Genomic DNA, 11599 nt, shown 5'->3' on the forward strand with positions numbered 1-11599 from the left:
CTAATGTACTACTAAAAATTACCATGCCTTGTTGAAGCGCAAATTTCGACCTCTGATTGGTCGCTTAACAATTGCTCTCCCTAACACGGTCGTCAGAATTATATACCTAGTAAACCGGAAATGTACTATTTGGACTACACAAGAATCTGCTTTTGCTAAAGACAATCATGTTAGTGGTGGATAGCGACTAGGACGGTCCTAACTCTAAGTAGAAGCAATAGCGGTAGCAGCATAAACAGTAGGTTTAGCGGCATTTCCTTTGATAGAAAACTGCATAAAGGCAGCAGCATTAGCGGTAACATTCGCGATAGGTGCATTGGCTGGAACTTCTTTCAGTGAAAAGTTTTGCCGTATTTTGGAAACAAAATCTGCCGGTCGTCAAATTTTCAGTGTGAAAACAGTTTTCCAATGTGTTATCAGAAGAATGCCCAGTGCGTATCAACGGCTCTAAAAATCGTCAGCAATCGAAACAACCAACAGCGAACCATGTTGTCGCAGAAGTTATTGACGCTGGTGCCAGTAACGCGAAACCGAATGCATGTGAATAAAACCTGAGTCATAGTTAAATGCAAAATTATTGTACAAATCTAATGCTTTTGTTTATTGTCAATAATTGAATGATGTTTTCAAATGGCCTGATTCATTAAAGTGAATCGATCAGACAATAATCTCTTTATTTTGTCAGTACCCAACTTATGGTTGCACTGTTTTAACGATGCCAGCTTTCTGAACATCAATTGATGCTTTATAAGTGTAGTGGTTTGGAGATGCGTAATACATTCAATATACGCTAGAGCATCAAATGCGTTATGCTTAACGCACATGCGTTGTACTAGTTCCAAATTTAATCAGTAAATGCGCTAATTTCGCTCATAAATTATCTAGTTACGCACACTCCAACTTTTGCGTGTAACAAAAATTATTCTACTAGTATCAAAACAAAATCAAACTTTGTTACTAACATATCAGCTTTCTAACAAAATAAAATAGAACAATATAATAACCACCGTTGTTAGCAACAACAGCTTTTGGCTGAACATTATCCCGAATCCGTAAATATCCATATTGGGTGGTATCCAGCCAATTCTGGTTATCTTCCAGAAGCCGGAAGTCACCATTTTGATATTTAAAATGGCCACTCGGGTCGTTTCCAGGCCATCTCGATTCTGTAAGTACCGCAAAACTACGCAGTTTCGGAACATGCCCACGGAAAACCGGATTTCCGTAAAAGAGAAAATACTTTCGAGGCACCGCTGACAATAATTTATAAATAGATAAGTCACTGAATCTTTTCGTGCTAAAACTATTGAAATTGGATGAAAATTGTCAATGTTACAAGAATTACAATTTGTGGGTACCCGGGTACCCCGTCGAGCATGTAAAGTGTTTTTTTCGTCGAGCACATATTTCATTTTCACTAATGCTGTAGTTAATTGAGCCATTTGACTCAATAACTAATGACCTACATGTAACCCAAAAATGTAATACTTTCCAAGATAAAGCACCTGTCTATTTCACTCCAGGGGTACAAATTACCCCAAACTACTCTATATTTAATCGCATTGATCATTTTCTGGATTGTTTCTGAAAAAAGCGAAAAATACGTAATGCAGTAAATTTCACCTAAGTTTTCGTAATAATTTGACAGTTGAAATTTCCGAGTGTTCAGCATATCAAAACAAGTTTCGGAATTATTTCATGAACCGACAATCTTGTTAAAGTTAAACAGGTCGTCAATTGTTGGTTTCACAGAAGCTCAGTATTTTGATGTATTACCGAAATCTCAGCTGTAGAAATATCGGTTATTTATTCTACCGTACTCGTTGATAATATCTAAGTGTGTACTAAGTGAGTACGATCGATGTAAGTGAAGTGGTTTTCATTAGAGCCGAATATTGTAGTAAAATTCAGTGTTAGTTTTGTGTTTGGTTTAGTTATACAAATTTGCCAAATGTGACGGGTAGCGTGTGAAAACGTTGAAGTTTGGCTCTAAAAGCTATATTTTCCCGGTTTTCAAAAGCTTCCGTACGCTATCTAGTGTTTGTTATGAAAACTGAATGGCTGAATTTGCGAGGAAGAAAATGAAAAAGTCATTTATAATCTAAGCGAGTTTGGCAGTGGCTGTTGAATGAAGATTTAAAGTAATTGAGGGCAAATAGCTCATTTACGAGTGACAGTGAAGATTGATAAAATCACCAAAAGGCAGACGGCGTTCAGCAGGTTTATATGCGACATATTTGTAGTGCCGGAGAGTTGGCAGAAAAGTGTGCTATTCAAAATGTCACAAAGTGTGCTCGTGAAGCCACAAGTCGTGAGTTATAACACAGTGCATTTAATTAAGGGACTTTTTAATCTTTTGCTCGAGAAAAAAGAGCAAAGTTTGAATTTTTTTAACGCGTGTAAAATCTCTTCTATTGCATAGATGTTTTCTGAAAGTTCTGTTAATCAAGAACAAAAAACACGTTTGTTTATATGAAATACTAATTATTTGTGGAGTAATGGCCGTTTCCCCGAAACGCTGTTTTTTGCAGAGGTTTGCGGTGTTTACGATAGAGACCCAGCAGATCAACTGAAATCAAAAACTCATATTATTTCATTAGTTTAGAAGTGTGTCAGGTATCTGAACGATCATTTTCAAAAGTATTTTGTATTCAGTGCAAACGGGAACGTTTTTCCTGAAAAAAACATGTTTTGAGCGCTTAAAATAGCATTAAAAAATTTTTATTGGTAAAGTTAACTTTCGTGTATCAAAAACCAATCGTTCAACGATATTATACCCATGATGCCAAAAACGAGAGACCGTTCAAGGCTGTTTTGAAAGGTCTTTCACATGACCAAACTGTTGATGAAATTAAAGATTGTTTGACAGAATTACTTGGTTTTCCCTCAACCAAGTTATTTTGATGAAACGTAAATCAAACGCAAAAATTAATAATACTGGAATACACCAGGAAAATTACTTGGTACATTTTGATCGTACCAAAGTCAGTAATTTGAAATTTTTAGAAAAAGCACGTGTTTTATTCAATGTGCGAATAAAGTGGGAAAACTTCAAGAGACATGGAGGCATCCATAATCTCTCGCAATACCGGAATTGTCAAGCCTATGGACATGGTACTCGCAACTGTCCTATGACAACAAAATGTATGATTTGTGGTGACTCTTCTCACACAAAGGACATCTGCCCTGTGAAAGAGGCCACTGGAAATTTCAAATGTGTAAATTGTGAGGATAAACACAAATCAAATTCCTCTGATTGCCCTGTTAGGACAAAATTCATTTCCTCTAGACAGCGTAGGTATTAAAAACAACCTATTGTCAATAATATTCATATGGGTAATCAAAAAACATTCAATACTGTTCCGGCATCACCAGCATTTCCTATAGCTAGTGTGTCTGTACACAACAAATTGAAAACAATTAATCCTGCTCAGGCACCACCAGGCATTTCATATGCTAGTGTCCTTTCAGGTAATATTTCAAATTCAAACATCAACAAACCTTTCGTGTTTGGTGCGGAAAAGTTAGCCGGTGTTGATTTAGGTATTCCTACTCTCGAGAAGATTGACTACCTACAACAATCCATGCTGCAGTTAATGTCCACTCTGATGAACTGTAACTCGATGTACGACACTGTTCAAGTAGGTATAAAATTTACAACTGATATTGTTATGGAATTGAAATTCAGCAATGACTTTAGGTAATGCTGTAAATTTTCTAAATTGGAATTCTCGCTTCTTAAAAGCGAAAGAAAATGATTTTTTACAGTCCATGATGTGCATATTGCAGTTGTGACTGAAACGCTTTTAAAGCCCAATATAAAACTAAAAAGAAACCCCAATTATATGGTTCACAGGTTCGATAGAATTGAGTTGCAGAAGGGGGAGTTGCAATAGTTATTCACCGTCGAATAAAACATCGTGTTATGCCCCATCTTGAAACGAAGGTTATTGAATGTTTGGGAATTGAAATCGAAACAGATATTGGCATTTTAATGTGAATGCTATCGACTGTGACGTGTATCTATTATTGCTTGGATTTTCGGCTCATCAGTCTTTAAGCTGAACTAAACGAAGTACTGCCTCTTTTCCTTCAACGTTTCGACAATATATTTTGTCTTTATCAAGAAGTCTACAAAAAACAAAGCAGAGATGTGTTTTCCCTATTTTAAAACCTTTTCCGAATGTCTTTTAGTAAGTACCAGACATTCGGAAAAGGTTTTAAAATAGGGAAAACACATCTCTGCTTTGTTTTTTGTAGACTTCTTGATAAAGACAAAATATATTGTCGAAACGTTGAAGGAAAAGAGGCAGTACTTCGTTTAGTTCAGCTTAAAGACTGATGAGCCGAAAATCCAAGCAATAATAGATATTGGCATTTTATTTATAGCCGCAGTATATTTACCTTTTCAATGCACTGGTGAGCAGAAAAATCATTTCAAGGGAGATTTACAAAACCTCACGAGAAATAAATCTAAGTTTTTATCATCGGTGATTTTTATGCAAAACAGCGATCGTAGAATAATGCACAAAGCAATTCCAATGGAAAAATATTGTTTAACGATTGCTCGGCTGGATTTCATTCAGCTTTATTTCCAAATGGTCCTACATGTTTCTCGTTGTTTCTTCTGTAAGGAATCCACCCACAATTGATTTGGTATCAACAAATCAAAGTCATTCATGCAGTGATTTACTAACCCATACTGATTTTGGTTCTGATCATCTTCCTATAACTTTTTCCATATCCCGTGAAACTGTTCTAAATTCCACTAGGTCTGTGTTCAATAATCACAAGGCCAATTGGAATCGATATCGTACCACGATCGAAGAGAGCATGAATTGTGATATTGTTTTACAAAATAGTGCTGACATTGACGGAGCATTAAATGATTTGTGCAGTTTTATTCTTAATGCCCGGAACTTATCAGTTCCTAAAGAGGAAGTGAAATATAATACACCAATTATTGACAATGAGCTTCAACTTCTTATACGTTTGAAGAACATAAGGAGACGTCAATACCGTAAAACGGGGTGAATAGAAACAGCGCACACTGTTTCCAAAGCTGCAAAAACGTGATCGAAATTATTTTGAACCATATAAACAGGTTTTAAAGCCATAGTGCCTTCAGGAAAGTTGATCCATTGATTATTCTCCATTTTATAGAAGTTGAAATTTTGTGATTAATCCACTGTGAGAACAGTGAGAAGCGAATATTACTTGTTTCATTTTTGCATATAAAAATTCACTTTGTTCGGCAAAGTTGTTGCACATTTTATAAGAAACAACTTTGTCAAAGGTACCATACGTCTATCTGCCTTTTTAAATGGACTTGTCATCGAAGAAAGTTTATTTTTATCTCTCATATTTCATTGGTTATTGACGATTTTTATTGAAACAAGGCACTTATTTAATAACAGATATCTTCAAAATCTGCAAACATCTGCAGACTAAACCATTTCTATATTTAAGAATAAGTAAACATCATTTAATCCAGATATAGGCATTTGTCTCTCGCTGTCTGCTGTGCAGATATTTGTAAATAAATAAGTGCATTATTTTAATAAAAATCTTTAATAACTAAATAAATTTAAGTGATAAAAATAAACTTTCTTCAGTGAGCTTGTGTGGTTTATTATAGTAAACAACATTGTAGAATATTGAAAAATTTTAGAAAATAACTATAAAAAATTATCAAAAAAAAAATATTTTAAAGGCCATTCTAGAGAAAACTTTACAATAGTTCATTTAAATTAGCAAATACAAGTATAGTGTCTTCGACAAAGTTGTTTCTTACAAAATGTGTTAAAACTTTACTAAACAAAGTGAATTTTTATATGCAAAAATAGGAAAAATAAAATTCATTTCTTACTTTTAGGTAGATCAATCACAAAATTATAACTTCTACAAAATGGAGAATAATCGATAGAACAACTTTACTGAAGACACTACGGCTCGAAAATCATTATCTTTTGAGTTAAGAGTGATGAGTGAAAATCAGCGCATTATTCTAGTAAAAATCGTCAACAACCAATAATATATGTGAGATAAAAATAAACTTTCTTCGGAGATATTGTTTATTTTGTTGTAGTAAACAATTTTATAGAACATTCAAAAATTGTAGAAAATCACTATGAAAAGTTTAATAGCAAAAAAAATTTTAAGTAGTAATCTATAGAAAACTCCACAAAAGTCCATTTATTTTCGATCACGTTTTTGTAGCTTTGGAAACGGTGTGCAGCGGGGCGAATATAAACAAACTTCTGAGCTTGAAAAATGTTATTACAAGTCATTGATAACATTGAAAAAATCATGTAAAAGAGTTTTCTCTGATAGTTCAGTATTTAACAAGTCCTCCAAACCCATTTTGGGTTAGAAGCACTACTATCAATTTGTTAAAAAAATACAAAATGGAGGCTTATGTTCAGAGCGTTTACGAGTGCCAAAAAACTTTACCTATGGAAGCCATTTTGTTCCACGTTGAGCTTGTTCGTCAGCTGTACTGGGTCAGTAGTAAAGCATTTTAGGTTTTCATAGTAAATTTGAGGATTGCCGTAAGAAACTTTCAAGCTTTTAACTAATATTTCATGGAAAACTCCCGGTACGCAAATTTGAGGGGTGAATAGAAACAACGCTCACGCTTACGCTTGAGCGAATACTTTCACACAAAAACAAGCAGTTTTGAGAAATGTAATCATATTTTTTGTAAAATTATGCCTTAAACTATGTTTTGTACATTCTCAGATTTTTTATCTTGGCCAGGACTAACAAACAAAAAGGTACAAAAACGTACATAAGAACCGAATTCACTTCGCTTGACGCAAGCTGCAAGAATGTTACATAGAAAAAACTATCCCTCCGTCATGGTCATTCCCCGTCATCCCTCCGTATGGAATCAACTGCCCCAGGTACCATCAGAAATCAAACCAGCAGATAACCAAGCTATTAGCCAAAAACTTGACAAAAGTCTGTTTATTTGCTGCATGAATTGACAAAGACATCCACAACCCTAAAGAAACAGGCCAAGATTCCGGTCTAGACGAAGTACAAGAAGATCCTGAATTGGTAGAAATGCCTAACCCTGAACTTCAAATACTTCCGTTCCTAACTTTGTTAGGAGATATCCGTACATTAGGACGACGTACATAAAGTAATAAACCGAACATTTTCGCTATTTAAAAACTTTTTAGCGTTGTTTTCATCTCATTCCGATAAAGATGATGCAATTGCTTTTATTTCTCCACAATAAAAATCGAATCCTTCATCAGAACAAGAAAAACACAGTCGGTCGTTTATTCGCCGCAACGTATTTTTCAATAAAAGAATAAATTATTTATTTATTAAAATGGTATTTACAACCTTGATAGAGGAAGGCTAGACCCGTATTTTAAAGCTTTCATATTCGTTCTAGACATTACAGTATTTTTCGAACACTGCAAGATATAGCGGAAACTGTTTCTATTCGCCCCGTTTTACGGTATCAAAGATCTCGTGATCCTGCTTTAAAAGTTTTTTTTAGGAATTTACAAACGGAAATCAAACATAGATTCACTTTCTTGCTAAATGAAAATTTCATGAGAAAAGTTGAACAACTAAAACCATATTCCAAACCTTTCTGGAAGCTTTCGAAGATTCTTAAAAAACCTTCAAAGCCCATTCCAGTCCTCAAAGATGGTGATCACATATTTCTTGCGGAATATTACAAAAGTATGATCAGATCACCAGTCAAGAATTTCTTTCTGAAGAGGTACTGGAAACAAACTTGAATGAAATACGAACTATAATCAAGAACTTCAAAAACATGAAAGCACCAGGAGATGATGGGATTTTTTATATCCTCCTCAAAAGACTTCCCGAAAGCTCTTTAAATTTCTTGGTGACAATTTTTGAAAGATGCTTTGAATTAGCATCTTTTCCCTCAAAATGGAAAAATGCCAAAGTCACTCCAATTTTAAAACCAGAAAAAAAATCCAGCTGAAACATCAAGTTTACTCAAGTAGCTGAAACATCAGTTTACTCTCTTCTATAAGCAGACTTTTTGAAAGAATAATTCTTAATAGAATAATGACACATATTAACGAAAATTCAATTATTGCAAATGAGCAGTTTGGATTTCGCCATGGGCATTCGACTACTCATTAGTTACTTGGAGTAACTAATATGATTCGAACTACTAAATCTGAAGGTTATTCCACTGGAGCTGCTCTTCTAGACATAGAAAAAGCATTCGACAGTGTTTGGCATAAAGCTTTGATAGCTAAAATGTCCAATTTCCGTTTTCCTCTTCACATCACAGAAATGATTCAAAGTTACTTGACTGACCGCACTCTTCAGCTTAACTATTTGAATGATAAATATGATAGATTGCATGTTAGAGCTGGTGTACCTCAAGGGAGTATCTTAAGCCAAGTCTTATTTAATATTTTTACTTCTGATCTTCCTGATTTACCACCAGATTGTGAGAAATCTCTGTTTTGTGACGATACAAGCATTTTCGCGAAAGAAAAAAACCTTCGTGTCATATGCAGTAGGCTGCAAAATAGTCTAGATATAATTTCTTCATATTTGCAAAAATGGAAGATTTTTCCTAATGCATCAAAAACATTTTTCCTCATTAACCAAGAGTTTTTTTTCTCAAACCCACTAATAATCATGTTGTTAAGATGAACGGTGCAATCTTTAATTGGTCTGATCACGTTAAATACTTAGGGCTAAACTATCTAATTTATGATAAAAATCTTACTTTCAAGAAGCACATTGAGAATATCCAAACAAAGTGCAATAAATATATAAAATGTTTGTATCCTCTTATCAACAGAAATTCTAGATTTTGTTTCAAGAATAAACTGTTAATTTACAAACAAATATTTAGACCAGCAATGTTATATGCAGTCCCCATCTGGACAAGTTGTTGTATAACCAGAAAGAAAATACTTCAGAGGATTCAGAATAAACTAGTTTTTAGAATATATAGATGACCCGTTAGGTCACCCTCAAAGAGCTCTAATGATCTTTTGATCCGTAAAGCGCTCTTTTCGGTTTCTAATTGTATGAATTGATGCAGTGGAAGCATAAAAAGTAGAGCTCCCTATGCCTTGGTAGGTGTGCCGTTGATGTTTTTCCAACTTGTCTCGAGCACCTTCCACCTTTGTTTTTGTCCACCAGACCAGTAAGCAATAGGTAATTCTGGATCTCACAACAGCCGAATAAATCCAATGAATTATTTTCGGTTTGAGTCCCTACTGTTTACCAGAAGATTGGCAGTGATGCCATTTATACAGATTTATCAATATTTATGCAGTTTTTTACGAAGTTTTTATTTGAATCTACGGAATCACATAATTGAAATCATTCAACCCGCGTTGTTATCGTTCTAAAAAGTAAGCTTTTACAGATTTCATTATAATTTTTTTTACGATTTGGCTAATACTCTCTGAATTTACAATTTAAAATAAAACTATAATATAAAAATATAACAAAACTGGGACAAAGTGATGGAACTTATTTTTGGTTGTCGCGGCAACAAAGATTGAATGAGTCAACAGGAAGTTCAAGCGTACTCAATTTTTACATCCGCAAAACGTTGAAAAGAGTTAGGATAAAATGCCGGAATAAGTCAAGAGCAGATAAATCATCATCATATTACGTCAGAAAACACACCCATTTCTACTAAAAAAACGCTACCCAACACATCAGCCTCAGTTTTACCCAGTCGAAGATTTCTCAACCCTCTAGTGCCCAAGTTAATTTCTAGACGGGCTTCGGTAAAATCACTATGAACCATTATAAACACTTTTCAAGTATTTACTGAACCTATTTAGAGGTTCGACTGAAGCCCGCCAAAAGGCGGCATTGGGCACTAGAAGGTTAAGGGTTCTGAGTTCCTTGGTGTACAAAAATAATTGGAGAGCAACGAGCTACAAACAGTTGATTGATTGAGTCAAGAGATGCACTAGAAAAGCCGTCGTGAAAACCGTACATCGCTCTTGTTCTAACGATATGGAAATGTTTCGTCTAAAACCTATTACGAACCTTTTTTAGCTGATCTTTAGCAAGAATATCAAAATTGATATTACTGAACTCTCGCGTACGCTGAGATTGTTTTTCAAAAGCTTCAGTAGAGGAGAGATCACAGGTTTATGTTAAAACTCACATGCGAATAACAAAAGGTTTAGTAGCAGCATATTCAATTGTGAGTCCAATCAGCTCAAAAATATTCGATTTTGGACGATAGGTCGTTCGGCATGAAATGGCTCTGGTATGAACGAAAAACTCCTATCATCTTACACTAGGATACAAACCCTCTTCGAAAAGGTCTTGTTTGAAATTGTGTTCAAAAAATTGAATGTGGTGTCGATTTATTTTCTTTTTTATATCTTGTCTTATACTATATAAAAATGATAATAAAAACTAGGTATAATTTAACATTTTCCAATTATTTCAGTTCCCTATTTTCCTTGGAGAAACAGGAATTAGTTATACAATTCTGGCCCCAACTAGGACGGCGCATGCTGGAACTGAGGTGATAATTCACTACGTTGTTGTACACAAGTTTGGCTCCTGCACTTTTTTCGTTCATCCACTTGAGTTTACGACCTTGTACTGGCTTTGCGGTGCCGGGCCAGCAACAAACACACCCAACCGTAGAAAAGTTAGTCCGACGCTGTGAATTCCACTTTTTATCGTGAAAATAATCGAGAAGCTTAAAAATTATGTTTCGAATGCGAAGTGCTTCCTCGCTTCTCGCTGCAATTCGTTACACATTGAAGGTTCTGGTCACGAAGAGCGCTGCACTCCTCTGGCTGAGAGGGCAACGTTGCACTCTATCGAAGCATCCTTTACTTTTCCGTCGAGTCGAGATTGCGCGAATATCTATCCTGTTGTTAGTTGGATTGCATTCCGAACTGTAATGATGTTATGTTTATTTATTTATTTATTCATATGTGATACATATTTCATAGATAAATTTATAGAAATCTCTGGTGATTTCTGAACGATGGGACTCGTTGTGTAATAAAAATGTATTACAAAATCCATTTGTGTCAGTCGAGCATGTACATTAACGATGTATTCGGTCTTTCTCTTCTCTACAGGGAGGAAGCAATCGTAATGGCAAATCTTCGGAAACGTGTAGCCGCTGTAGATCTGAGTAAAGTTCCTCCTCGACGCAACACCTTGGCTCCTGCCCTGGACGATATCAGTATCAACGATACGGGCCAGACGCAGGACCAAATGGACAACCGCCCACTGCTCCCAAAGCCATCCGTATCGGGTCCTGGTGTTGGTGGTAGTGGTGACCGCAAAGATCGGCAGAAAAATGGCAGCAACGATGGTGGGGAGGAATCACCGAAAGTGAAAATAGTCATGGATAAAGATTTTATCTTCGAGTGTATGTGTTGGCACAACGAATATCGAATGCGGCACGGAGCGACGGCGCTGGCCATTTCCTCGGAGCTGTGTGAGCTGGCATCGCAATGGGCAAATCATTTAGCGAATACCAACGAACTGTACTATCAGATCGGTACAAACTACGGTCAGAATATTTTTTGCTGTCCGGCAAATTCCCTACTCACGGATCTCTCTGGTAAGTGAAAGTTTACAT

General features: G+C 35.5%; 1 protein-coding gene across 1 annotated transcript in view; it reads left to right on the top strand.

Annotated features, from left to right (window-relative positions):
- LOC129720010 (myb-like protein U) overlaps positions 1–11599 on the top strand; it is an 87321-nt gene that overhangs the window by 58856 nt on the left and 16866 nt on the right. Inside the window, exon 2 of the mRNA XM_055671420.1 lies at positions 11091–11581. Within this exon, the coding sequence (XP_055527395.1) occupies positions 11091–11581 (491 nt within the window). The remainder of the gene's footprint in view (positions 1–11090; positions 11582–11599) is intronic.

The sequence above is a fragment of the Wyeomyia smithii genome, chromosome 2 (genome assembly GCF_029784165.1).
Source record: "Wyeomyia smithii strain HCP4-BCI-WySm-NY-G18 chromosome 2, ASM2978416v1, whole genome shotgun sequence".
Classification (NCBI taxonomy): Eukaryota; Metazoa; Arthropoda; class Insecta; order Diptera; family Culicidae; genus Wyeomyia; species Wyeomyia smithii.